The sequence below is a fragment of the Drosophila willistoni genome, chromosome 3R (genome assembly GCF_018902025.1).
Source record: "Drosophila willistoni isolate 14030-0811.24 chromosome 3R, UCI_dwil_1.1, whole genome shotgun sequence".
NCBI classification, from domain to species: domain Eukaryota; kingdom Metazoa; phylum Arthropoda; class Insecta; order Diptera; family Drosophilidae; genus Drosophila; species Drosophila willistoni.
In genome coordinates, this window is record NC_061086.1 from 16641927 (window position 1) to 16666694 (window position 24768).

The 24768-nt window shown below is 39.1% G+C and overlaps 10 protein-coding genes and 1 long non-coding RNA gene across 13 annotated transcripts; 4 read left to right on the top strand and 7 right to left on the bottom strand.

Moving 5' to 3' along the window:
• Positions 1-117: 117 nt before the first annotated feature.
• Positions 118-4921, bottom strand: LOC6651047 (flocculation protein FLO11). 2 transcript variants are annotated; one of them, XM_023179901.2, is made up of 8 exons: positions 4626-4921; positions 4288-4425; positions 4102-4232; positions 3617-4030; positions 3419-3559; positions 2741-3345; positions 2392-2683; positions 118-1950 (listed from the first exon to the last, which is right to left on the bottom strand). In XM_023179901.2, exons 1-8 carry the CDS (start codon positions 4760-4762, stop codon positions 1193-1195), a joined length of 2616 nt encoding a protein of 871 aa, XP_023035669.1. In that variant the 5' UTR covers positions 4763-4921; the 3' UTR covers positions 118-1192. The 2 variants fall into 2 exon arrangements, with proteins under 2 accessions (XP_023035669.1, XP_023035668.1); XM_023179900.2 differs by having other exon boundaries at positions 118-1953.
• A 111-nt stretch (positions 4922-5032) lies between these two features.
• On the bottom strand, positions 5033-6654 carry LOC6651048 (alpha-2-macroglobulin receptor-associated protein). Its single transcript, XM_023180195.2, has 5 exons — positions 6381-6654; positions 6099-6314; positions 5827-6037; positions 5394-5755; positions 5033-5331 (listed from the first exon to the last, which is right to left on the bottom strand). The coding sequence occupies exons 1-5, from the start codon at positions 6588-6590 to the stop codon at positions 5203-5205; spliced, it is 1128 nt and encodes a 375-aa protein (XP_023035963.1). The 5' UTR covers positions 6591-6654; the 3' UTR covers positions 5033-5202.
• Positions 6655-7154: 500 nt separating this feature from the next.
• On the top strand, positions 7155-8718 carry LOC6651049 (nucleoside diphosphate kinase 7). The gene is made up of 4 exons (XM_002074158.3): positions 7155-7392; positions 7450-7616; positions 7682-7849; positions 7908-8718. Exons 1-4 carry the CDS (start codon positions 7285-7287, stop codon positions 8602-8604), a joined length of 1140 nt encoding a protein of 379 aa, XP_002074194.1. The 5' UTR covers positions 7155-7284; the 3' UTR covers positions 8605-8718.
• Positions 8719-8741: 23 nt separating this feature from the next.
• Positions 8742-11788, bottom strand: LOC6651050 (peptide transporter family 1). Its single transcript, XM_002074159.4, has 7 exons — positions 11512-11788; positions 11248-11445; positions 10458-10686; positions 9976-10250; positions 9706-9911; positions 9338-9643; positions 8742-9278 (listed from the first exon to the last, which is right to left on the bottom strand). Exons 1-7 carry the CDS (start codon positions 11543-11545, stop codon positions 8865-8867), a joined length of 1662 nt encoding a protein of 553 aa, XP_002074195.1. The 5' UTR covers positions 11546-11788; the 3' UTR covers positions 8742-8864.
• Positions 11789-12099: 311 nt separating this feature from the next.
• On the bottom strand, positions 12100-13164 carry LOC6651051 (transmembrane emp24 domain-containing protein eca). The gene is made up of 2 exons (XM_002074160.4): positions 12944-13164; positions 12100-12881 (listed from the first exon to the last, which is right to left on the bottom strand). Exons 1-2 carry the CDS (start codon positions 13074-13076, stop codon positions 12364-12366), a joined length of 651 nt encoding a protein of 216 aa, XP_002074196.1. The 5' UTR covers positions 13077-13164; the 3' UTR covers positions 12100-12363.
• Positions 13165-13437: 273 nt separating this feature from the next.
• Positions 13438-14592, top strand: LOC6651052 (DDRGK domain-containing protein 1). Its single transcript, XM_002074161.4, has 2 exons — positions 13438-13600; positions 13666-14592. The coding sequence occupies exons 1-2, from the start codon at positions 13507-13509 to the stop codon at positions 14493-14495; spliced, it is 924 nt and encodes a 307-aa protein (XP_002074197.1). The 5' UTR covers positions 13438-13506; the 3' UTR covers positions 14496-14592.
• Positions 14593-14665: 73 nt separating this feature from the next.
• Positions 14666-16179, bottom strand: LOC6651053 (histone-lysine N-trimethyltransferase SMYD5). Its single transcript, XM_002074162.3, has 4 exons — positions 16070-16179; positions 15396-16010; positions 15163-15340; positions 14666-15094 (listed from the first exon to the last, which is right to left on the bottom strand). The coding sequence occupies exons 1-4, from the start codon at positions 16103-16105 to the stop codon at positions 14739-14741; spliced, it is 1185 nt and encodes a 394-aa protein (XP_002074198.1). The 5' UTR covers positions 16106-16179; the 3' UTR covers positions 14666-14738.
• Positions 16180-16284: 105 nt separating this feature from the next.
• LOC6651054 (cytochrome c oxidase subunit 5A, mitochondrial) lies at positions 16285-17013 on the top strand. Its single transcript, XM_002074163.4, has 2 exons — positions 16285-16300; positions 16359-17013. The coding sequence occupies exon 2, from the start codon at positions 16372-16374 to the stop codon at positions 16819-16821; it is 450 nt and encodes a 149-aa protein (XP_002074199.1). The 5' UTR covers positions 16285-16300; positions 16359-16371; the 3' UTR covers positions 16822-17013.
• A 328-nt stretch (positions 17014-17341) lies between these two features.
• Positions 17342-19393, bottom strand: LOC6650503 (kynurenine aminotransferase). 2 transcript variants are annotated; one of them, XM_015176818.3, is made up of 4 exons: positions 19378-19393; positions 18807-19103; positions 18511-18747; positions 17342-18442 (listed from the first exon to the last, which is right to left on the bottom strand). In XM_015176818.3, exons 1-4 carry the CDS (start codon positions 19378-19380, stop codon positions 17630-17632), a joined length of 1350 nt encoding a protein of 449 aa, XP_015032304.1. In that variant the 5' UTR covers positions 19381-19393; the 3' UTR covers positions 17342-17629. The 2 variants fall into 2 exon arrangements, with proteins under 2 accessions (XP_015032304.1, XP_046868957.1); XM_047013001.1 differs by lacking the exon at positions 19378-19393 and adding an exon at positions 19223-19282.
• Positions 19380-19833, top strand: LOC124461489. The gene is made up of 2 exons (XR_006955095.1): positions 19380-19585; positions 19784-19833. It is a non-coding gene; the product is annotated as an uncharacterized LOC124461489 (long non-coding RNA).
• Positions 19834-20039: 206 nt separating this feature from the next.
• On the bottom strand, positions 20040-24284 carry LOC6650504 (zinc finger protein 2). Its single transcript, XM_002074165.4, has 6 exons — positions 23791-24284; positions 22074-22929; positions 21932-22018; positions 20751-21221; positions 20543-20692; positions 20040-20478 (listed from the first exon to the last, which is right to left on the bottom strand). The coding sequence occupies exons 1-6, from the start codon at positions 23935-23937 to the stop codon at positions 20399-20401; spliced, it is 1791 nt and encodes a 596-aa protein (XP_002074201.1). The 5' UTR covers positions 23938-24284; the 3' UTR covers positions 20040-20398.
• Positions 24285-24768: the final 484 nt, after the last annotated feature.

Here is a 24768-nt window from a genome sequence, read left to right on the forward strand (position 1 = left end):
CTATTTAGATTTGTTGTTCCGGTACCGACTGTCCTTAGCTTAAACCAAGGTCTTTGACTTATCATTTCAAGAATAATTGTCCACAGATAATGGCTTTTCCAGATAAAATAACAAAAATTCAAATGCAACGGCTTTTTGAGTCATCAATAATTTATTCAACCATTAAGTTTAGTTTCTCGATGCTTGGGAATACTTGAAAAGTGTTTTAACATTTAGCAATTACACGGATTATACTTGGATTATCTTCTCGGATATCATAACTTAGGTATGTATCATCAATAAAGTAAAAAGCAGCAAAAACGCCAAAACATACAAAAATATATACCTATACGTAATCTCTATATACTCTATTATCCGCTCCTTTTTTGTTTTTTATTTTTTTTTTGTTTTTTAAATATCAATGCCTAAAATAACCCGACACATCGGAACGTTTCTGGCTTATCAATTTAAACAAATGTTTTGCGTCTCAAGTGGAGCGCTTTGTTCAGTTTGAATTCAATTTACCTAAATTAGGACGCAACGAATGCACTGGTATTTAGATCATATGATTCTACGAGGGGTGCTTAATAACAATTGGAAGTTAATGTTTATATATATGTATTTTTGTAATTACTGGAAGTTTAAGTTGCTTTGGCTATTCATTTTCTCTTATGGATGTACAGATTAGTTTTTTTTTTTCATTTTAATGTCTTAATTGAATGTTGTTAATCTTAACGAAAGCACGAGAAGTTGTTGTCAAGTTAGAAAACTATTTTAAACACCCCCACGCAATCATATGGTATACATACAACTATGTATATAGATATAGAGCTAAGATTTACAATTCTCGCCTGAATGTAATTATCAAATTGAACATACAAATAGTTTGTACACAATGTTGAACTTAATGCTAAAAGCTAACCGATATGGAAGCAAAATCCATAGTGTGGATACTTGTTTACTTAAATCTGTAAGCTTATATATTTATGAAGATATAGGTCTATGAACTCATAATTATCTAAAACTGCCGCTGAGCGAGCTCTGTGTGTGTGTATGTGTGTGTGTGTGCATCCAATGAATAATGATATGTGCATGAAATATTGCTAAGCAAAAACTGATGAGAGCGCGTTGGGCAAAGGTGTAAAGTTTGGGACTTGAGGGAAATAAGGGGAAAACAGATATATAGAGAGAGAAAAAAAAGAGATCCAGCTCATTACACCTGAAAGTAGTCATCTACCAATAGCTGTTCACTTGGTGTCGAAGTGGTGGCTGCACTTAATGGACTGCTTGCCTGAGTTTCCGATTCTAGATCTGTTTGCAGGCGCTCATATGGATGCTCTAAAGTGTCATTACTACTTGTACTTGTGACAGTTGTTGTGGTGGTTGTTCTTGTTGTATTAAGATAGCAAACGGATTCATAGTTGGGATCCGTTTCACTGCCTGTACCCGTTAGCGATTCATATTGCGATGAAATGGGTGTCGTATTGCTAGTGGTAAGCGACGACGATGTCAGCGAGGTGGGCGAAGTTAAAGCCAAATGACTTCCACTAGTGCTAGAGTTAGAGATCGCCTTTTCCGATATCCTTGCATAGTGATCTATGTCCATTGCTGCATTGGCTTTCGTTTCTAGAATGCTGGCATAATTGTGATTAGCATCCGCCTCTGGTATGGTACTATAACCACTGGTATCTCCCGGAGGACGCTTTTTTTCCAACACCTTGGCATAACCATCATCCGAGTGGGCACGACTCTTAAGCTCTTCGTAATTAGGATCATAATCGAACTTTTTTGTATCATTTTCGTTGACAACGGAATGGGGCTGCAGTTGCTCATAACCTGGATCATTACTGCTGCTAACTGGAAGAGGTGGCGGCGGCGGCGGTGGCTGGCTAATAGTCTCGTAGTGCTTGTTAATCGCAGTGACAGCTGTTGATGTTGCTGTTGTAGTTGCTGTGATTATTGTTGTGGCTGCTGCTAGCGATGGAGATAAAATCGAAAATCAATTAGCCAGAGAACAACACAAAAAAAACACAAATTGTTAGGTTATAGAAATTACGAGTCTGGTTATGTTATCCTGTTTCTGAATACTAACCATGGCTACTTCCAAATAAAAACTCTCGAAATTTACGCTGTTTTAATTTAACAAATGCGAAAATTTCTCATTTTGGCAATACAACTAAGTTGGGTTAAGGCGTTTGGTTAAGTTTTTTTTTTGTTTTGTTTTTGGAGGCACAAGGAAAGATAGATGTAGATAGACAGGTAAATTAGGCGTTAGGTAAAAGCTTGGATTCTTAAATATTGGACAAGGAGAACAATAACTTTTTAGCATAATAGACCTTCCGGTGTGTTTGTAAATACTTTCGTCTATCATGCTAAAACGTTATTGGATAAGGCATATCAGTGTATAGTTACCTGCTTCCTGCTGACGTTCTTTTTGCAACATATTGGCCGCATAACAATCCGATTTGCGATTTTCGTGAATCACATGATTATGACCATCTGCTGGAATGGTTTCATAGCCATGATCTTTTGCGGAGTAACTATTGCTGCGCACGCGACTCTTTTGTGTGTCTGCAGTTCCATCCAATGGACTGACACCCAATATATCTTGATGTGGTTGCTGCTGCTGCTGTTTGCGAATCAAAATTGGCGAGTTATTTGGAGAAGAGGGCGAATTGCGCGAGAATTTGTGCTTCTTCATGACCTAAAAATCCAGAGTGCGGTTAGGGACAGAAAATTATTGAATAGTAATCATATTTACCTTGGCATACATGCCTTCGATATTTCTGTTGCCATCGCTTTCTTTTGATGGACTCAAGCTCTTACTGTGCTTGCGTTGTGGCGATGATTCAGCTGACTCTAACTCGATACCATCACCTCCCGCTTCAATCACGGATATAACAGAGTTTCGACCGGACGTGAGATTACTGCTGCTACTGGTAGTGGCATGCAGATGGTGTGGTTGGACAATACTGGATTTGGGCGTCGGTGGTAGTGGTGAATTTGCCTGGCGCTTTTCCGGTTTCGGTGAGCCCAAATTACAAACGGAGGAGCTATTATTAGACGAGGAGGATGCCTGCCGAGAATGCATTTGGGCTCGAAGACTATCCACCGGTGGAGGAACGGGTAAAGGGTGATCCGTACTGCTACTGCTTGGCCTGTGAGTTGACCCAATGGGTCCACTACTAGCTGCAACAGGACTCGTGGACGGCAGACTGCTGCTGTTGTTTATCTCGACGGCGACCACAATAGGATTCGCCTGCATGGGTTGAATTTGTGCGTAGGTTTCTGATCCGCTTGTATAAATATCGGTGGCATTTGGTAAATGACGATTATTGGGATCCTCAATAGCTGCATATGTTTCATCTGTTTCCGATAGACAGAAGATATAACAAGAATTACGTTTGAAATCATGAAATATCTGCTTTGTAACACTTACCCGAATCGTCGGAGACGGTGGCGTAATGTGAATCGTTTACATCACGTGATAATGTCGGATTTCTGGTTGGCGGTTTACCGGGTGGCTGTTGCGCCAATATATTGGCCAAAGGCTCCCGCACACTGATGCTGGTATAGCCCTCTATTTAAAATAATAAATGTTGAGAAAAAGAATATTCACCATGTCATCGTCACTTACTTGACGAATCCTGCGAGTCACCACTAAAATGCTGATTAGCAATTGGTGGTGTCATATATGGTAGGTCCTGGCTGGCCGATATCATGCCAGCGATTGCAGATGCTGCTGGAATTTCAGACTGAGGTTGGGCTACATCATTCTGATGTTCCCTGGTACCTTCAATGTGCTGGTCAAGACGATCAGCGCCAGATGAACTAGCCGCTGTGGCGGCGGCAGCAGCTGCTGCTGCTGCTCCCTGAGCGGCATTGGATGTGGACGGTGCATTTAATTGGGCATATGGATGCTCGGTGGCACGAACTTTGGCATAGTCATGTGGCAGTCCTTTGACCCTTGAATATGGTGAACTCACATCGTCTGCCTGGCTGATGGAGCTGTGCTGCGATACGCTAGTCTGCTTTTTCATACTGGGCTGGGCTGTGAAGAGATTAAACAAAGAGTATTTATTTTTCATTAAGTATTGAGCGAAAGTATTCGAATGGTCTTACGACTTTGGCTATGGGCATTGCGCGCATCGACCAGCTGCTTATCGGCCACAGTTTCATACAACTCGGAGCCATTGTCATTGCTTTCGGCCACGGGAATGTCAGGAAGACTACGATGAGCTGCGGTGCTCGATCTAGAAAAAGGTTTATGAAAATGGTAACACTCTATCCTAAATGAGCACTACTTACCGTTTTTCCGAATCAGCATTTGAGACTGTGGAAGCATTCAGCTCGGCCTGAGATTCACTGCCTACCAGATTGGTAACAACAATTACTTCGTCCGGATTCTTCAATTTGACCATACCTTCCAGCCCTAGCATATCATTTCTGTAAATGAATAAGATTTAATATGCAAGTTTAATTAGTAGAGCGAGTGCATCCAACTGGAACAGACCAGAGTTGGAGAGATCGCAAAAATTGCTACTTTCACTTTCTCTCTGCCTCTCTGTATGTGCCGACCCCCTCTATATACAAGAGATCGCTACATAATATTGGTATCTGCGAATGCAAATCAGAATGCAACTCACTTTGGTATTCTCTTCTTGCAACAGAGACAGGCACCCAACATGACGATGAAGCACAGCGTCAGATTTGCAGACACAATCAAATACGTGTAGGTGTTGGCTTCCAGGAGATCCGCCGCCGCCGTCTCAACCATGCCCATGCTAAAGTCTATACATATGCACTATGTACGATAAAGAAGAACGATATTGCAGTGCGTACGCACGGAATCTTATTAAAAACCATTGCAGTTCTACAATAAATACAACAATTAAAACATTTCTTTTTAGCAGTTTCGAAGTGTTGTTAAACTAGAGGTGGACATAACTGATACTTTACTGTGTTATCGATAAATCATTAATTTTATAAAAGCAGTATTGGAAACTGAGAAAAAATAGTGGCAAATTTATTTAAAATAAGTTTTTCAAAATCGTTGAATATGTACATAACTTCATGAGAATTTATTTAATACAATTGATATTTGGTATAAAAAAATTAATAATTTCTATTAATTGCATTCAGAGATTTTTTTGTGCTTCACACAAACTTTCGTACTTAAAATCTAATTTATTCGTTTGGCACTTTGTTGTACACACACACTGCCTACAGTTCAGAATGTTTGAATATGGTTTTTTCAATATTCTCTTGTAGTTTTTCCACTTTACGTGTTTGTTTCTTTAACTGATCCTCCATGTCTTCGAAACGGTTACTTTTGTCCTTGTGCTTTTCGTCCTGGAATAAAATTAGTCAATATGAAATAATTTCTGAAATTCAGAAAGTTGTATTATGCAAACCTTATACTTTTCCTTGTGTAAAGCATGTTCTGCATGTAAATGTCGCAATTTCAGCAAGCGACTCTCAAAATGATGTAATTCAGTTTTAATGGAGTTTAGTTCCTTTTCTGTAAAATTGCTTGCCATTGCTACGCGCCATAAACCTTGCACTTTTGGTTCAATAAAGTCCTGGCTATGCGGACCTGACGATACCAAGCGCTCCAGTCGGTCATAGTGATCCTTAATGCCAACATGATGTCCTCGTAGCGTATTCAGATCGTTTTCAAATTTCTTCACATTCTGTTCGTGGGTTTTTATCTCATTTTCGTTGGCATCATTCGAAATGAGGTTGTAATTATCCAAATCTTCAGTGTTAATTGCATCTAGAACGAAGCAGGAATGTAGAAAAATTATACGAACTCATTCAGTCGTTAGTAAAGTGTGGAGAACTTACTCTCATGCTTATCTGTATCGATTGACCCAATGTTCTCCAACAAGCTGTAATAAACATCTACTTTATCCTGATGGTGTTCAAATTCTTGCTTCAAAGATTTTAATTCCTCAGAAGTAAAGCCGGAGATTTCAGCCTTTTCCCAAAGTCGATTCAATTTCTTATCCTTAAATAGGCTTTTATTTCTATGACGTTCCTCGGGATCATGAAATTTCTGCAGATTGGAAAAATGGACTGAGTAACCTGTTGCTTTAAGAATGAATTTAAAATCTTACCTTAAAAGGCTGCAACTTTTCTGCATCTTGGGTATCATCAAAGTGTTCCAACAAATCGTAAGTACTCATGATGCCAATTAACTTAAGCCGCAAATCATTAGCTTTTAGGCCATCTTTGTCTTTGTGCTGGGAGTTTAGTTGCTTCCAGGCAATCTCCTCCTTGTCATGAATTTTCAGCTCCATATACAAAGATTTAAGCTTTGGTTCTGTCAAGCGCTGTAAAAAGCCACAGATGAGACTTATGTGTACAATTGTATTAACATGGAGTAGATCTTGACTTACATTCTGAGCCTTGGACCACAGAAGATTCAATTTTGCCATGCGGTATGGCCTCTGGATGTTCTTAAAGTCGGGGTCATATTTTTCTTCTACAACTTGCTTGAAATGTGGATCGTTTGCCTCACGACTGTACTTTTTGCTTTCCTTTTTATCTGCAGCGGCACATTGCAAGACAGCAAAAACAATTGCAATTGTAACTGCAATTTTCGCCATGATCAAATAAAAAGCAATCTAATTTGTTTTTGCTGACCTGGCCGAACAGTTATATTATCCAACAATAGGGGCTCGCAGCTAAGAATAAGGGTACAATTTATCCGTGCATTTCGGGGATTTTCACAATCACAGTCGGTAATAAAATGCTAATATCCGCAGTAAATAAATGCTTTAAATTGTACCTTAAAGCAATAAAATACTGAACTTGATTCTTTAAAAAAACTTTGCATTGAGAATAGGGTAAATATTTACTTACGATACTCGAGATTATAATGTTGTACAAGTGTCGTGTTGGTAAACGCCATATTTTCGAAACTGCTGTTGTTAAATTGCCGCCTAGCTTGAACTGTGTTTTTTTCTTTGTGAGTAAATTTAAATATGCGTATGTCAATTACACAAAATGTAGGCATTAAATCACCAAAACGCTCCCCACGCTCGTTATCATGTAATAGATACATATTTCATAAACATTATTTGGGCCCCACTAGCTTCAGAAAGTTTTGATCAAATATTTATCTGACTAATAAAAAGCTAACAGAGCAGCACAGTCATTGTGTCATGTTGTTCGGCTCTAACACAGGTGCTTTTCGATAACTATCGTTGTCTAGGGAAACCGATTTAAACAGTTCAAAACAATTACAAGCTTCACTTAGAAATTTGCAAACAAACGAAAAATAATTTATATTTCCGCAAAATGAGTGAAAATCGATTGGCCTTCCTGGCCGAATGGTATCAAGTGGAAGCAGCCATTATTCGTACCTTTCTGGTGACTTACTATATAACAGATCAGGCGGTGGAAGTGGTAGGATTCTCGGACTATCCTTTTAAATTTGAAATACATTTCCACATTTGTTTTCAGTTTGATCAGCGCAGTAAGAAAACGTTTTTGCGCCGCACGAAGATACCGGAACTAACACAACGAGATTTCTTTGTGGGATCCAAGATTAATGTTTTTGGCCGGCAATTCGATATTGTAGATTATGCAGATGAATCCACTCGCAACACTTTGGCAAGATATAGGAAAAAGTAATGTACTAATGTTGTGAGATGTTTTGTTAGTCGCTTTAATCATATAATGTATTTTTTCTTAGAGGATTTGTGCTGCTTAAGAATAATATGTGGATGAAACATTTGGGCAAGTTTCTTAAAACTTTAATTGAGAACAAAATCAATATAAATGATGGCCTAATGGTGCAATTTACTCCGAAATTGGTCACAAAGTTTCTGTCGGGCAAGCAGCATAACGACGTAACAGCCTCGTAAGTAGCCAAAGAACTTATAGAAGATAACATCACATCCAGATTCATTAATCTATAGAGTCCTCATGAACGAGCTGCTCTCTGGTCCGGCAATCAGCCTTGAGTTGATTGGTGACAATGTTGTAGACATTATGGTAGCTTGTGCCAATTACAAATCAGACAATGCTTCCACTTCTATTAGATTGTCGCCCAGCATGGAGCAGTTGTTTGATATAGAAGAAGTGAGACATGGATTCTACTGTCCTACTCGAGAGGAGGATGTGGCCATGGATCTCAAATTTGTATTCGAAGAACGACGCAGTATTATTAAGGATTGTATTTTTAAAAACACCACATTGGCCATTATTAAACCGCACAGCATAAAGGATGGTCATCTAGGCAAAATAGTGGATGAAATACTCTCGAATGGTTTTAAAATCACAGCTATGCGAATGATTCTAATGGCCCGTATCAATTGCGAGGAATTCTACGAGGTCTATCGGGGAATTCTACCCGAATATATACCCATGGTGGCGCAGTTAGCTAGTGGTGTGTGCATGTGCTTAGAGGTTTTTGCCGAGGATCCGGAAAAAGTATCCCACACAGACTTCCGAAATTTCTGTGGACCCATGGATCCCGAGATTGCCAAACTTTTGCGGCCACACACATTGCGTGCCAAATTTGGCAAGTCAAAAGTGCTAAATGCAGTGCATTGCACCGATCTACATGATGACACAAATCTGGAACTTCAGTATATGTTCAAGATAATCGATTGATTCGATTCCTCTTATAGGCATTTTAGTTCAAATATTATTTATTTTAGTTCCATTGTGTATATGTAAATAAATTACAAGTGCAAAATAACAATTGTATTTGGAAGCTGTAACAAACTTCACAAATGGCTCTTGTAAAGTTGTTTATAAGATCTCTTATATTTATAATTTGTTAAGCATATAAAATACCTATTATTTTTATTAGTTGACAATCGAAAACCACTAATCTTCGAAAAGTGTTTGCTTTTTCCCTCCAATGAACTTCAAATGCTAACACTTCGACTAGTACTGGGACAATCCTCATCCCTTTCATTTCTACACTCATCCTCAGCCTCGACTATTTCAGTTAACGCAGCATAGCGAACTTTTCGTTCCTGTAGTGCATAGTCAAAGGCCAATAGGGCAAAAACAATAATAAATACTAGCATACAGACAGCATAAAAGAAGTATTCGGCCTTCTGAGAACTAAGCACATCGAATTCAGTAACCAGAACCACAATGAGATTACCAAAAGCATTGTTTAAAAACCAAGCAGCGGTTACCACAGATTTCATGGATGCTGGAGCCTGGGTAAAAGCGAATTGTAATCCCGGAATAGATAAAAGCAGTTCCCCAAGCATAAGCAGCAGAAATTGTGGCATCTGCCAAGCTATATTAATCGATTGGTTGGGTGAATTCTATAACAAAAAATACAAATTATGAGAATCGTAATAGATTGTGCATACATCACACCCACCATAATTCTGTCTTGCAAAATTCCGGCGCAAAAAAAGGCGCCTGCTGAACATATACCCCCAGCAGTGACACTATGCAACGGCTTCAGTTCCCAATTGAAAACACGACGCAGCAAAGGAGACGTCACATATTGCCAAAGTGGTATAAGCATAAATAGAAATATGGGACCTATAGCCTTGGCTTGATCTGGTTCGATGGTAACACCCAGAACCGTTGTATTCATCATCGAAGCCTGGAATGTCCAACTAGAATCCTGTTGGGCCAACAGGGCAAAATAAAATGGTAAAGGTATAAACAATTTTGAAAGCTGCAATGGAAGCAAATAGTTAATTATAATAGAAAATGTAAAACAAATTGAATTTGACCCACTCTTAGAACTTTGGAAACATCATGGACAAATCTGTGATCGTAGGGTCCAATGGCGTTCTTTAACCAATAGTTTGAACGCTTCACTGAATTGCGACGTCGCCATTTCTCGACAAGGGCAGTCTTAATGCAGCCAAAAAATTTAAAAAGTATATTATCGTTGGATATCTTTTCGGGTTTATAGAAACATTTTCCAATCAAAAATGTAACTGCAAGTTTTCAAAAATTTTTACTGAGATACTTCATATTACTTAACTCGATGGTTGGACTTACCCCAAGCCAATAAAAAGGCACTGCCAAGTGTACCAAAGACAGCTAGATAGCATTGCGTCTTTTCAAAACATTGAGTGTTGGCTCGCACTAAAGGCGGCAGGATTTTACTCAGAAATATACCAAAATAGTACACAAAATAGTAAAACGAGAAATATTCAGCCAAGTGGACAGCTTGTTCGGGCATCTTAAATTGTAATGCTCCCAAGGAAGTGATGCAGGCCCTTATGGAACCATTTCCTATGGCTATAAGCAGCAATGATATCGACACTATCAGTCTGCACAGATAAAAAAAATTAACAAGTTATTTCACAAAGTACAAGTTTAAACCGGCTGTATTTCTGTAGAATTATTAAAATATGAAACCAATTTGTAGCTCTCAAAAATATTATTAAATTGCTTTAATTTAATTAAACACACGCTATTTAAGCTAGAAAAAAAAGGTATTTTCTGATTGCTAAATATAAATCCATAAGGATACTCACGTCAAAGGTACACCCACGTCTGGTAGCGATGTCATGGTCAATAGTAACCATCCAAATGCATAGATAAAACAAAATCCTGATATGGTTCGAATATTACCCAAATAACTATCCGCCAAAACCGCTCCAAAAATCGGGCAGAATTGACCAAAGAAATTGAATATATGCAGCACAATTGTAGAGAAACTTTCCGTAAAATTGAGATCATCACGTAGATATAATGCAAGTATAGCTGAAAATTATATATTAGAATCCATGTAGGAAAACCCCAACAATGTGAATAATGCATTTTATTCTTATCAAAAATTGTTTCATTTCCCAACTAGAGTTGGGGGAATTAAGATAGAGAAATTGTGTAATATTTTGATTTCATTTCCCAACCAGAGTTGGGGGAATTTAGCTAGAGAAATTGTGTAATATTTTGATTTCAGTTTACTTAATACTAAGTAATATGCTTCCACTTCCTGGGATTTATTTAAAATGGAATACTGCATTTAAATTTTGAATGCATTGTCTTATCTTATGCACTTTTTTCGTATAAATGCCAGGTCTTTTCGATTACCGAGGTGAGCAATCTGTAGTAAATATTTTGTATATATAGAAATCTCGCATGAAATGAAATACATTTTCATTAAGACCTCCCTCTGATATGATAAGCTCAATATGTATATGGAATTTTTAAGAATAATTCTCCCAGACAATGCAAAATTATTGTAAAAGGTCTGAAGACACTGATTGCACTTGTATGGAATTCCTTTAGATTGAATTATGGGTCATCTATATATATACTTACTGCGTATACCATTGGCGGCGAAGGCCTCAAAAAATTTGGTGGCCAATATGAAATATACGGCACGTGGATATTTATACTCCATCCGAATTTGTATGGGAGCCACTCCATAATTGGGCAAAGATTTGCGTTGTCTCAACTGATTCCTCTCAATGTCCGCCTCAAAGTCGGCCTGGGCAAGCTCAGCGAGGGCTGGCAAAGCTAGAACGGCAAGATGTACCCAAATCTTTTATCTCATATCTTATCGGGCCGTGAAACTAAACTCACTTTCTTCGCTGCCAATTTCCGTAGCCCGATACATTTTCCACTACCAACACCACCCGCTAATCCGACGTGAATGAACTAAGGTAAAACGAGGGAGGGAAATGTAGGGTCTGTTTGTTTTCTCTGAAACAGGCAGATTGAATTACATGCCCCAGCTTTTGTGGCTTTGTGGGTTTGTTGTTTCTCGTTCACAATGAGCTCCAATTGTTGGACAAGCCGAAGAAAACGTATTTTCGTCTAACAACTACCGCCAAAGAGAATCGACCGTTGCTTAGCACAGACGAAATGCTACTAAAAAGTGGCCTTTGTTACGACCGGCTGCAGACGCGGACGCATCGTAGCGAGGCACAAGAACAAACATTGCGATAAAAGTCAATTTGAGATGCATTATTTGAATACAACAGGTTATCTCCTAGGACTGATAAGCCAACGCAAAGTTAAGTCGCGCTCAGTCAGGCAAAGTAAGTCACGGGATTTGCCGGCTCAGCTGACTTGAATACCGATAAGGATCCAACTTGAACTGGAGTTGACATTACACTGATACAAAAGTGGTATTAAATGGTAAAGTCAACAAATATACATTTTGGAATCTTTCAAGTTAACATTAAAACCCAATTTTAATTATATATGCTCGCATCCTGCTCTAGTTCTCCACCTCCTCTGTTATCGTACAATGGATTTTTATTAAATTACACAAAAAAATTATAACTAAAAGTTGCTTGGAGTTGGGAACCAATATTCATTTTTGTATGGTTGGTTGATCTTTTGAGAAAAGTACGCGAACTGTGTGATTGCACCATGAAGCCAAATGATGAGCAGAATATAAATTGAAGATACCAAGCACTCGTTAATTCTTCAGACCAGTTTCTTGGCTTCAAAGAAGCTCTTCAGATGTCTCATTTGCCAGAAGCCCATGCAAACAAGGACAACGGTTTGAGCCAATGACCACCAAAGGACACGAGAATTTGTGCTCTCGCTTGTGTGACGGAAACGTTCTTCACGATAGCGCTGATAGTTCTGCTCTTTGGTGATCTGATCAACTTGGTCCAGGAGCTGTCGTATACGTAACTGTAGCTCGGTAAGCTTCTCTTTCTGTGCCACATTTGCATAATCGATGGCGTGCTCTCCCACTTGAATGTCCAGATGAACACGCAACTGGGCTCCACTGAACCAAGCCGTGCTGTTCGAGTACATGCAGATTACATGCTCGCCAGGTGTGTGCGATGTAAAGGATATGCGTCCCTGCGAACTATACACACGTGAAAGAATAACCTTGTCGTCGCTATCGCGAACCTCCACATGCATGCCTATGCCGGGCGAGGATGGCATAAAACCATTGGAGCGTGGGTCATATAATTCCACTTTGTAATTAACTAAAAAGGTAAAAAATATTTTGTTAGCGTCTGTTGGATTCTGTGAGTTGGCGTCTTTGTACCGATCACTGTCGTCTCGTCGGGCACCTCCTCAATAAAGCATTTTCTCTCCGTTTCCGATATGTGGAAGTACAATCCGCAGGCACTATTCAGTGCGCACAGCAGCAGGGCTACACAGATGAATTGGTTGCGCATTTTCGATCTATTTTCACTTTTATTTTACAAAATTAACTTAGTTTTAGTTATGTTCGCCGACACGTCATGAAAAAAAGTGCCAGATCGAATCGACAATTTCTGTTCGATTGCTGATGAGAGGTGCTAACAAGTTAGCCTTTAAAAGCTAGATATATTAAATAGTCGAATGCCCATATAAAATCATATTATATATTAATTTAATTTGTGTATATATATTGCGCAAAACATGTACCAGGAATTCAAACAAAAGTCATTTAAAACTATTTTTCCACAAAAGATAATTGCAAACCAAAGCTAAAAATTTATTTTGGCCGAATTCAACATCTCTAAATAAAGCGACCATCTCTACAAATTTTTGGACAGCTGTTATTTTGTTGACGTTTACCTTTTGCCAAAATATCGTGGTACTGGGCATTTTTTAAAGTAAATAATGGACTTGATTCTACTTGTAGGGATAGCCGTTGCCTTGCTGGTAATTTTAGCTACATTGTACTTCTTGCAAAACAAGAATAAGGCAGCTGGGGGTAAGTTGTTTTCATTTCCCATGGAATTCCACAAATGCATATCATTACGATAATACCATTTGCAGAGGCAAAGCCAGCAGCAGCAGCGCCGCGACGTGGCGTGCCACAGCGGGCCCAGGAAGGAGTCCCGCGTCGAGCTCAAATTGCCCGAAATCAACGCAATCGTCTGCAACAAAACGCTCCGGCTCCAGCTCCAGAAGCTGTCGCACCAGCAGCTGCTGGCGATTCCGATGACGACGAAGAAAATGTTGGAGCCGATGGTGCTCGGCTACCCCAGGGTGCCGTTTTAAACGAAAAAATGGGTGCAAAGAAACGAGCAAAAATGGAGGCCAAAGAGCAGAAGCGCTTGCAAAGAGAACATGAATTGCAGGAACGCGAAAAGCGAAAGGTAAAGGAAGCCAAGGAAGATGCCGAGCGCAAGCAGCAGGAGGAAGTGGAGGCGGAAGCTGAACGCAAGAAATTGGATGCCGAACGCTTGGCTAAAGAAGAACGGGAACGAAAAGAGCATGAGGAATATCTTAAAATGAAAGCTGCCTTTAATGTAGAGGAAGAAGGCTTTGAGGAGGGTGACGCAGATGATCAGGAAAGTCTCTTAGCTGACTTCATTCAGTACATCAAAGACAACAAAGTTGTTCTTTTGGAGGACTTAGCTGTTGCGTTCAAATTAAAGACACAACAAGCGATTGAGCGTATTCAGGAACTGCAAGCGAATGGGTCGCTCACAGGAGTCATTGATGATCGTGGCAAATTTATTTATATATCACAAGAAGAATTGGCCGCAGTTGCCAAGTTCATCAAGCAGCGTGGCCGTGTTTCGATAGCTGAATTGGCCGAGAGCAGTAATAATCTGATAAACCTAACGCCTGTTCAGTCCGCTGCTGGAGGCGACTCCTGATCAATTGAGATTTATTAGCCACTTGTATATTAAATGTATAATTAGTTGCAGATTCTATTGAATAGAGAATAAAAAAAAAAAATTGTACAAATTGAGAGCTAACTAATATTATGAGTTGGAATTTATCATTCCAAGAAGCGTTTACACAAGTTTAAGATCTAAAGTTCAACTTTTACTATATGCAAATGCGTATATATTTTGATCTTATATATTTTTTAACAAAACCGATAGTTTAGCCTAAGTCTAGTTCATTTCATCGTCATCGTCATAGTCATCCATCTCGTCATCATCATCGTCTTCCTCATCGCTCGTTACATCAGGATCTGAGGCTTGTGCACGACACTTAGGACACTGGCAAATGAATATATAATTTCCGCAAAGAATTTTATGTCTCGAATGACGACTGCGTTCCAATTGGCATTCATCTAAATATGATATACAAATCTCATCACCCTCCTGAATTGGCGACAGTGCCTTAAGAACTACAATATCGTTGGAATAGGGAAACGTAGAACAGGCATTGGGTACGCAGCTGTGATTAATTTTACTCTGAAGTAAATACAGGCCAGAGCCTTCGTTGTTGAGAAATTCGCCAGCAACTGAAAAAATAATAGAAAGGATTTCGATTAAAAGACTTGTTATTTGTTTGGGCACTCAAGTTACTTACATTCACCAACTTTGGCGTACAAATTATCAATCTCTTGATCCAATTGAACCTTTTCCGGATCGGACAGAGGGAGGTCTGATACAATGGTGACCCATTGAGAAAGAACACTTGTTGCTATGCCCTGACTGTTGGTCCCCATGATGCCCATTAGAGTCTTAAATGCATCCGGCGTTGTAAACTGTGGATATTGGATATCTATAGCAAGTTACATATGCTTTATTTCTCCTGCATACCCTGGCAAAGTCCTCGCCTTGAAATGCTTGACAAAAGGCCAGGTAAAGCTGCTCCATTTGCTGTTCAAAATTCTCTCCAAGCATTTTGTGATAAATTTTCTGCTCCCGATTTACAATTAATGCCTGAAAGGATTGCAATTGTTCGAAAAACTCCTCCTTCTTGGTACTTTGCTGGTACATTGCCATTAGACGGACAATTAACATAATGGTTCCGGTCTCTGGTGGATAGTGCATTTTCTTCCATGTTTCATTTAAAACATTTATGGGATGTGTATCATCCGCTCGAAACGCTCCCATGCAAGCCACGCGATGATAACGCTTTTGTGCCTCCATCAAGCAATCCTCGGAGCAATACCGAACCTTACATCTAGGGCATTGTGTGAACTGATTTACCCACGATGCTGTAGGATCATGCTGAAGCAATGGCACCTCCACTTTTGGATCACTGGCCAAACGCCGAACATTTTCCAATACAGTCTCAAGCGGGCGCATGCAATGGTCACATGCGGCATAGCCGTAGGCAGCATTCCAAGAAAATTGTTTAGACACAAACGGTTCCTCCTCGAAGATGATTTCATTGGTTTGAAAGTTCTTTGTTGCCACCATGGCACGACCCTTTGAAAGAATACAATGTGATAGTTTAACCATATTTGTCTATAGAAATTGCCTCCTACCTTTCCGGGTATTTCACGAATCTCGAAATGGTTCATTTTTCAATAAACAGCATTTAAACAAAGTGGACCAAATGCACGTGCAACAATTATTAGAGGTGGATACTTTTTGGCCACAACAAAAACAAAGTTTCCCAGCACTAATATGTATATCGATACCCATATGACATTGGCAAGACATATGACAACACTGGTCGACAATCCCATATCTGTCAATAGCAAAAAGTGAAAAAAGTGAGTTGTTACTTAACCAAAATTTTTTTTTGCAATCTAAAAATCTTGCAATTTATAGATTCCTATTAGCCATGTTGCGTATCACAGCCGGTAAACTCGCCAATGCCATGCGTGGCACCGTTGGAGTGACCTCATCCCGCGTGGCTGCTGTTCGCTGCCTGCATGGAGCCGAGGAATCTGCCGAGGAATTCGACAAACGTTACGAGAAATACTTCAGCCGCGAAGGTATTGACGGTTGGGAGGTCCGCAAGGGAATGAACGATCTGTTGGGCATGGATTTGGTGCCCAGCCCCAGTATCATTGAAGCTGGTCTACGTGCTTCTCGCCGCGTGAACGACATTGCTTTGGCCATCAGGTGGCTAGAGGGCTGCAAGGACAAGTGCGGTGACCAGAAAGCCACTCTCTACCCCTACTTGCTGGAGAAGATCACCCCCACACTTAATGAATTGGGTATTCCAACCATTGAGGAGCTGGGCTATGACAAGCCCGAATTGGCCCTGAAGTCCGTGTACGATGCCTAAATGGGGCAGTTTGAGCGAACAATGTTTTTCTTACCCCCTTTAGTTTAATGCAACAAGCAACACATAATACAATTACAAAGAAAACAGCAGACAGATACACGAACTACCATAAATGCAAATCTAATGTATGGTGCGGATGAACATGTTATTGGATTGCAAATAAAAAGGAGATTGGAGTAAGGCTACCAAATAGTTGCAAATTTGTGTTTTTGTTATTATAGTTGATAGGGGTGGGTGTTATGTAATGGCTCATAATACTCGCTCCCTAGGTTATATATAGTGATCGAAAAGGCAAGAATAATAGCTTGGCGGTTAATTTAAATCGAGGATTGATATCAAACGTTTCGTAGGCGAATGGATATTAAATCGTTACGTTTCCGTTTTATTCCATTCACTAGAAGTGTTATTAGTAACAAGTACTTTAAACAAGGACACAATATTTATTACTGAAACATTGAACTATTTAGATCCTATAGATTCTTTTAAATGAGCTGCACAGGAGAATAAAAAGACATGTTTATACACTTGGAAGCCCGTAAAAATGGTAATTTTTTATCATTTAGGGACAAATTTTAGGTTTTCTAAAGCAAAAACCTACGATTTTCGTTCTGATCATTATCATTTTAAGGAAATTTTTTTCGATTCATAATTGCTTTCATTGGATACATTATTGATTACGAAATAACAAGAAATTATTTAGTTTCTATTGACAAACCAAGAGACTTTAAAAATATGGAATATATAAATTCAATTAAATTCACGGATATTCGGGTATTTAATTGCTTAAACATTTGGTTAGTAAAGAATTCTACTTCCACTTTTGAAGCAGCTCAGCTGCCTTGTTTAGATTCTCCTGCTTTTTGATAAAACAATAGCGTACAAAATCCTCACCCAAAGACTTATGGGGCTCGCTATAAAAAGCACTCGGTGGAATACCCTGTAGACCCATATTTTTCGTCATCCATTTTGTGAACTTGTAGTCCTTATGCTTATCCTGTTCTGAGCTGAGATCGACTTTCGGGGCAAGAGGCGACCAATCAGCCAGCATAAAATACCCACCTTCGGGTATGGTTGGCCTCATTCCAGCTTCAGTCAAGAATTTTGCCATAAAATCACGCTTTACTTGCAGCTCACGCGGCAGACTTACGAAATAGCTTTCTGGTTGACCAAATCGCTCCAATTCCACCTCAAAGCTGCGGGCTACACCCTCTTGCAAGGGCGTGGGGCAAGTGTAAACAGAGTTTTGATGAACCATTTGCAAATTGCGAATCAAATGAGTGGGTCCATAGGCCCAACCGGTTTTCCATCCGGTGACCGAAAAGGTTTTGCCTGCAGAGCCAATTGTGATGGTGCGATCAAACATGTCAGGTAATGTGCAAATCCGTATATGTTCGGAACCATCAAACACTAGCCACTCGTAAACCTCGTCCGAGACACACAACACATTCCATTTTTTACAAAGTTCGGCCAGGCGCTCCAGTTCGTGCCGTTGGAAAACCTTGCCAATGGGATTGTGCGGTGTATTCAAAATAATCATTTTGGTTTTCTCATTAAACAGCGATTCCAATTCCTTGTCATCTAGAACCCAATCGGCTGAGCTAATTGGTCCCTCAGTTTTACGCTAAAAATAATAAGGATATTTGAATTAATAGTATGAAAATGATGAGGCTCAGATTTAGTTTTTTTTACCAATTTTAATGGAATAAAACGTGGTACACCCCCAGCCATTTTTACCATTGGCTCATAGCAGTCGAAAAAGGGTTCAATAATAATAACCTCATCGCCGACATCCACATGTCCCATGATGGTAGAGTAAAGAGCCTCATAAGCACCGGACGTGATAAGAATATCGCTCAAAGGGTTCAATTCGCGTCCAATTAAACCATTATATAGCTTAGCCAGAGCCTGAACCAAACGCAAATGTCCCTAGAAAAAAAAAGAAATGTAGATTATACCAAGTCTTGCCCAAAGCTTTGCCAACTTACATAGCCTCTGGTATACTGATGCAGCAAATGATTCTTATCGTGCGCTATGTCGGCCAGCGTTTGTGTCACATATGAGGGTGCAGCATCATCGGGAAACCCTTGGCCCAAATTCAGTGGTTTATACTGCATGGCCAGAGCAATATACTCATTCCACACACTTGGAGTGCTACCTTGCAAACGTTTTGGCAGATCAAACTTTTCCATGACCTTGGGATTAGTTTTATGCTGGTGCCGGATCTGAGTCTGGTTAAAGTTACTTTTCAAGCAGTTAGAAAGGCGATGACAGCTTCTCAGCATCTAAGGAAAGGCGACATTGATAAGGTTCATCAAAGTGTTTAATTGCTTGTTTATTGTTACTGATAACCAAAGCGCAACGAATTAGGCGTATGTGTGCGTGACATTTGTTTTAATTCTACCTTGCAATATCACAAATATATCACAATTTAAATGCAAATGTTTCAAAAAACTATGCGGCGTACAATGACGTTGCATAATAAAACTGATTTTTGATTAGACTAGCGGAATATATATATATGTATATGAGAATAAGAATTCTTAAAAACAAACATACCATGCCTTAATGCCAGTGTTGAATAGGAGTGGTGTTGCAAAGTAGTTCATTGACGCCAGGATTTTTACAACACTTATGCCGCCAATCGATCGGTTATTTAAAAAATGGTTGTTTCAACACATTGTCCATCTTAACCTGGAGTCGCTCTCTCTGCCGAAAGTTGTTTTCAACAACAGCTGCTTTAAATTTAAACGCATCTCGTTCAAAGGTGATTCATTGGATTTTTTATTCTATAAAGATTAATATTAAGAGTATACAGTTGGACCCCGATTTTCCGGGCTCCCATTACCCGGACACCGCTATTATCCGGGATGAAGTTGAGTTTGTTCCGTTGTCACTGTTAACCAGTGCGCGTTTTTTTGCCCAAATTATTTATTTCCAATACTTCTACTTTTGTCTTCTTCAGTCTTAAAACCAAGTTGAAATGATTAATAAATGTTTTTTAAAATCTTTGAATATGGGACTTGGGCCACTTTGACGACTTGTTCCCCACAAAGCCCTTGGTATACACAGATTGAAGCAATCTGAAAATAACTCAGAGTTTCAACTTCTTTAAGAAGAAAGATGGACATACAAATTGAAATTTTAAAAACAAAACAAAATAACCACAATGAATTTCATATATTTGAATAAATGCATTTATCTTATTAATATGAGCATTAAAAGTTCGCTTTGGAGCTAAAATTGCTTTTATAACATTTGAATTTGGTTTTGGATTTTCTTGGGTTTTTTTTCATTTGTTATCACTAAAATGGTCACCACTGGTCATGTGTCTATATATGTATGTATGTATAATGTAGGCGTGAAAGGCGAGAGAGTGAAAAATATGTATATGTATATTAAAGATTAAATGTGTTCAGGATTGAAGGGAGCAAGAGTTACAGAGAGAAGACTGTGCTTTAGTCCGTTTGGTCTTGATTAAACTATGGTTAATGATACAGTTTGGAAATGGAGGGTATATGTAGATCTCAGGATGTTGGAGCTAAGCTCTAATGCTTCCTGTTATTTGGGCTTATATTTTTTAGGAAATCACAATGTTAATTAAATTATCCAATGAGGAATCCTTTGTCTGTGCTTGGGCATGAACCTTTTGCATATGAGCTGAAAAAAGATGGGAAAATTGTTTTGTTATTTCTTATAAAGATTTCTGTTTAAAAATGTTTACTTTTTAACTTAATATGGGTAACAAAACGTTCCTGGCAGAGGTCACAGTTGTAATAGGTCATCCCAGTGTGAACTCGTTGATGGAGGCGCAGCGATTTTTCAAAGAGATACGTACGTCCGCATACACTGCACTTGAAGTTCTTTTCGAGAACTGCAAAAGATAAATTATAATATAATTATAAACTCAAGGGATTACGTATCTGACTGACCTTCATGACTCCTTTTGTGTTGGGTTAGCACATACTTCAAGGCAAACGCCTTGCCACACACATCACACACATTGGGCTTCACTTTTTCGTGCGTTTTCATGTGCCATTTCATGTCCTGGGCACGTTTGAATCGCTTGGAACAGTGTGCACAGGCATGAGGACGATCCTTTTCGGAATGCACCTCTGCATGCCGTTCCAGAGCAGATTTCATATTGAAGCGTTGCGGGCAGCTATCGCACTGGAACAGGCCCGAATACTGACGTTCGCGTTTTTGTTGCAAAACCCGCTTGTTATTCACAATCACCGGAGCGGATGGACTCTTTAGGTGCTCCCTTCTCATATGGTGAACCAGGTCCTGTTCATTGCCAAAAACCTGTCTACACAGCATGCACTCGCTTCTCTCAATGGCTGTCAGATTCTCCATATGGTCCTCCAGCATGTGTATCCTTTTTTCCGCATACGATGCAAAGACTGTGGGAAACGAAAAGTCTTACTTGAAGATCCGTAAAAAACTCTTCCGGGGCCAACTATTTTTTTTTTTTGTTTTTAAGGGAGTGTCATGAATTGGTTAAAGTTTAGGAATTGATGGCATGCTACTCTCATGGGATAATCCTACATTGGACTCACGAGATACATATTCGGATATAAATTGTTTAGCAGAAGTGAACTATGTATGTATGTATGTATCATTATGGTTAATTAAATGATCATGCTTTGACTAATTATGTGCTAAAACAAAATAAATAGAACAACAAAATAATAACGAGATTGGGCCATTATGTTTACCGTTATTCACATAAGACTTGACTAACTATAAGAAGCAGCCGCCTTCGACTTTGGCGTAGTAGACAGTTTTCTATGATGAATATTTTTGTTTCGATGTGTTGATGAATTTGCAACAAATTGATATTGTTAATGTTAATGCTCACAAAAGTTTCCTTTCTGTGAATGAAGCCTTCTGACTCTCACTTATAATAGATGCCGTAATTGTCAAGGACACTCTCAACGAGTATAATGTTAATTATCCAATTTCACAATTAGTGGAATTTTTTTTGAGATGTTGTCGAAAGAGAGCTTTATACTTTTTGAATTTAAATCGAAGAGAGCTATCCTTTTCTACAGCATCTTCAAGGTCATCAAGCTTCATTGGAAGACATCTAATAGGTTATACATTAGCTCACCTTGGGTACAGTTGCTACATTTGTAGGGCTTCTCTCCGCCATGTTGTCTATAGATATGCCAGCGTAGAGTCTTAAGATGTATAAACGCTGAATATCATGTAATATTAGTATAATCTCTAAACAATATAGCTTCTGATCTTACCTTTGCCACACAGTCCACAATGTTCGCTCTTTCGGGCACTTGCCATTTGGGTGTGGGTGGCCATATGCTTAGTAAGATGTACAGATGAGATGAACAATCGATCACAGTGCCGACACTTTAATTGGCGATCCGGATTATGCCATTTCATATGGTATTTAAGACTCTTTTTGGTGAAAAAGCGCTTCTCGCACATGTTGCATTCGAAATCCGTGTCCGAATGATATTTCTCGATATGATGTCGTAAATTCTGACGATCCCCATACTTCTTGCCACATACATCACAAGTAAATTGCTTATCAACATGAACACTCTTCATGTGGACAGTACGCGACGCGGCATCCTGGAAAGCTTCGTCACAGTCGGGCTCGGGACAATTATATGGTTGCTCCGGATCATGTTCGCTACTGATGTGCTCCAGCAGCATTTGTTGCAATTGAAAGCTTTCTTGCGGCTTGAAACAGAATTTGCAAGCGTAGCTTATGACCAGTTCGGAAGAATATTCTTCGGTTGCATCTGCCACCTTTGCTGCATCTATATAGATTTCTATGGGGGCAGTAACAGCAGCTGCAGTAGCAGTGGCAGTGTTTGATGTTGCTTCAGTTGAAACCGTCATTGTTCTTGATGTTGTTTCATTTGTGGCATTAATATCATTGTTTAAGTCCAAATCAACTTCCGGAGTATCTGGATCCGGTTCTACGTCCGAATGATCATCCAAACTGCTGGCATCAATTTTCTCATAGATATTTAATAGTTTTACCTGCGCCTCTTGGCACGTTAAACGAAATGTATATAAAGAACAAAATTTTGTAAAACAATCGCTACAAATCTTTTGAGGCAGTCCATCATTCGGTAATATCTTAAATATAGACATATAAATACATCATTAGTTAAATCTGTCACAAGGACTACTACCTGATAACCCAGAGGATGGATTGGATAATGTCTTAGCTCTAAAGCTACCTTTTTCATTTTGGGCCGAGTTATGCAATTCAAAGAATAAAGCATCGTCGACACTAAGTAATATATTCTTAAAAAGTAGACTATGGATGGATCCAGATTGAGATTTTGCAAATACATATGTGATACTTAGTTTCCATATCGGTTGAGAATAAAGTTTTAAATCAATAAATCGCTCATTTATCATTTAACCTAGCAATTTTATGTGCATTCTGAATCCAAGCATATGTTAAAAAGATTTAAAATCTGTAGTGAAATTGATCAAGGTAAGATGATAGTATATACATAGATATAATAGAAAAACTTTACAATGCCAAAATTTGATCGAAATAGAATCATGAAAATATATAGCTATCAAACAAACATGTGCATTTATCATAAAACTTCGTACTATGTGATCCTAAGCGATTGTATGTCTAACTGACAATAAATCTATTGAAGAATTGTACCCAGACTAAGCATCTAAAGCGGACTTTTTACAGGTTGTTTCATTCCACATCCTTCAATAATGATCCATACACCGTAAAGATATGCAATTAAATAATTTAGCTAGTAAGGACAGACTCAAACAGAGTTAAAACGAAAAAAATGGGGCTTTAATGAATAAAACTATTTAGATAAACGGTTTCTCGTTTTGACACCTGTAAGTTGGTGGAAAAAAGGGTATACAAAAAAGGATATTCTGGGTAGCGTTTTTTACCCCAATTTAAGGTTCAAAATTCATTTCATTAAATGAACATTTCGCTCTTAATGGACTCACCTTTAAATTCCAGTTAAGAAACTCCATGCGTATTTGGCCCATTTCGCTTTGCCAGCATGTGGGATGGAATAGGTCCAAAAAATTATTGTTTCCATTTTCAAAATCGCATACAAACATGGAAAGTGCACAGGTGCGACACGTTTCCATTGCTATGGTTGCACCAACAGCAGCAACAGCAACAACAACAACACCGAAATGCAATAAAACTGCATGAAACGCGCACTCAAACTGCAGTAACCACAACCATAACGTTAGCTACAACCAGATCCAAATGGAGCCATCGACAGCAACAACAGCAGCTACTATTACTACTACCAGGTCATTATGCAACTATGAGTACTTTTTGTTTTATTTAAAGCAATTTGCAATTTGATTTCCCTTATAAAATGAACATCTGTGAAAATTGTTCATAGGAAAACTTTTTGCATACAATGCTGCTTGGCGAACGATGCTGCTGCTGGGAGCGATAGAGCAAAAGAAAACCTCTATGGGGGTCACTCAAAAACAACAAAAAAAAAAAACAGTTTTGTGTCTGTATCTGACAGACGAAAATACAAAAGAGGAGGCGAATGTGGCACTGACTCCTTTAATACCGCATCCTGCGCCTGTCTATCCCAGTCCGAAGACAACTTGTCCGGAGCGCACTCCCGCGATAACTGACCTTCAATGTGTGGTTAAGCTGTTTCTGCTTGGGGATTGGCTGCATATTTTCTAAACTCAAGCCTCACACACCAATAACAACAAAAACAACAACTTTGCCCTCTCATATCCGCCCCAACTTGGCCCCCCCAGTCAGCTGTTTGTGTACTTGCGCAGAAATCTGTTATTTGCAAGCCAACAATTGCACAGTGGTCCCCATACTCAGAGTATAAAATGAGACGCAGCATAGATTTTGAACCCTTCTTATACCACTGTAGGCAAAAGCTTATGCAAATTCGTTTGTAAAAAGCTCTCTCAGTTGCAATAGAAATCAGGAGC

Bases quoted from the DNA above. Each gene is read 5' to 3' on its own strand.
- LOC6651054 (XM_002074163.4), top strand. From the start codon at position 16,372: ATGTTGCGTATCACAGCCGGTAAACTCGCCAATGCCATGCGTGGCACC.
- LOC6651052 (XM_002074161.4), top strand. From the start codon at position 13,507: ATGGACTTGATTCTACTTGTAGGGATAGCCGTTGCCTTGCTGGTAATT. The intron at 13,601-13,665 runs GTAAGTTGTTTT...TACCATTTGCAG, and splicing joins CAAGAATAAGGCAGCTGGGG to AGGCAAAGCCAGCAGCAGCA.
- LOC6651048 (XM_023180195.2), bottom strand. From the start codon at position 6,590: ATGGCGAAAATTGCAGTTACAATTGCAATTGTTTTTGCTGTCTTGCAA. The intron at 6,315-6,380 runs GTAAGTCAAGAT...GGCTTTTTACAG, and splicing joins TGTGGTCCAAGGCTCAGAAT to CGCTTGACAGAACCAAAGCT. The intron at 6,038-6,098 runs GTAAGATTTTAA...TCCAATCTGCAG, and splicing joins AAAAGTTGCAGCCTTTTAAG to AAATTTCATGATCCCGAGGA.
- LOC6651051 (XM_002074160.4), bottom strand. From the start codon at position 13,076: ATGCGCAACCAATTCATCTGTGTAGCCCTGCTGCTGTGCGCACTGAAT. The intron at 12,882-12,943 runs GTACAAAGACGC...TTACCTTTTTAG, and splicing joins CGACGAGACGACAGTGATCG to TTAATTACAAAGTGGAATTA.
- LOC6651049 (XM_002074158.3), top strand. From the start codon at position 7,285: ATGAGTGAAAATCGATTGGCCTTCCTGGCCGAATGGTATCAAGTGGAA. The intron at 7,393-7,449 runs GTAGGATTCTCG...ATTTGTTTTCAG, and splicing joins CAGATCAGGCGGTGGAAGTG to TTTGATCAGCGCAGTAAGAA. The intron at 7,850-7,907 runs GTAAGTAGCCAA...ATTAATCTATAG, and splicing joins CATAACGACGTAACAGCCTC to AGTCCTCATGAACGAGCTGC.
- LOC6650504 (XM_002074165.4), bottom strand. From the start codon at position 23,937: ATGGAAACGTGTCGCACCTGTGCACTTTCCATGTTTGTATGCGATTTT. The intron at 20,693-20,750 runs GTCAGTCAGATA...TATCTTTTGCAG, and splicing joins ACACAAAAGGAGTCATGAAG to TTCTCGAAAAGAACTTCAAG. The intron at 20,479-20,542 runs GTAAACATTTTT...ATCTTTTTTCAG, and splicing joins TACCCATATTAAGTTAAAAA to CTCATATGCAAAAGGTTCAT.
- LOC6651047 (XM_023179900.2), bottom strand. From the start codon at position 4,762: ATGGGCATGGTTGAGACGGCGGCGGCGGATCTCCTGGAAGCCAACACC. The intron at 3,560-3,616 runs GTAAGTGACGAT...TATTTTAAATAG, and splicing joins TGACTCGCAGGATTCGTCAA to AGGGCTATACCAGCATCAGT. The intron at 2,684-2,740 runs GTAAATATGATT...CTGGATTTTTAG, and splicing joins TCGAAGGCATGTATGCCAAG to GTCATGAAGAAGCACAAATT.
- LOC6650503 (XM_015176818.3), bottom strand. The intron at 18,748-18,806 runs GTAAGTTGGCAA...TTTTTTTTCTAG, and splicing joins ATCAGTATACCAGAGGCTAT to GGACATTTGCGTTTGGTTCA. The intron at 18,443-18,510 runs GTAAAAAAAACT...TATTATTTTTAG, and splicing joins GTTTTATTCCATTAAAATTG to CGTAAAACTGAGGGACCAAT.
- LOC6651050 (XM_002074159.4), bottom strand. From the start codon at position 11,545: ATGTATCGGGCTACGGAAATTGGCAGCGAAGAAA. The intron at 11,446-11,511 runs GTGAGTTTAGTT...TTGCCGTTCTAG, and splicing joins GGAAATTGGCAGCGAAGAAA to CTTTGCCAGCCCTCGCTGAG. The intron at 10,251-10,457 runs GTGAGTATCCTT...TTATCTGTGCAG, and splicing joins GACGTGGGTGTACCTTTGAC to ACTGATAGTGTCGATATCAT.
- LOC6651053 (XM_002074162.3), bottom strand. From the start codon at position 16,105: ATGAACCATTTCGAGATTCGTGAAATACCCGGAAAG. The intron at 16,011-16,069 runs GTAGGAGGCAAT...ATTCTTTCAAAG, and splicing joins TTCGTGAAATACCCGGAAAG to GGTCGTGCCATGGTGGCAAC. The intron at 15,341-15,395 runs GTATGCAGGAGA...CAATATCCACAG, and splicing joins AAGGCGAGGACTTTGCCAGG to TTTACAACGCCGGATGCATT.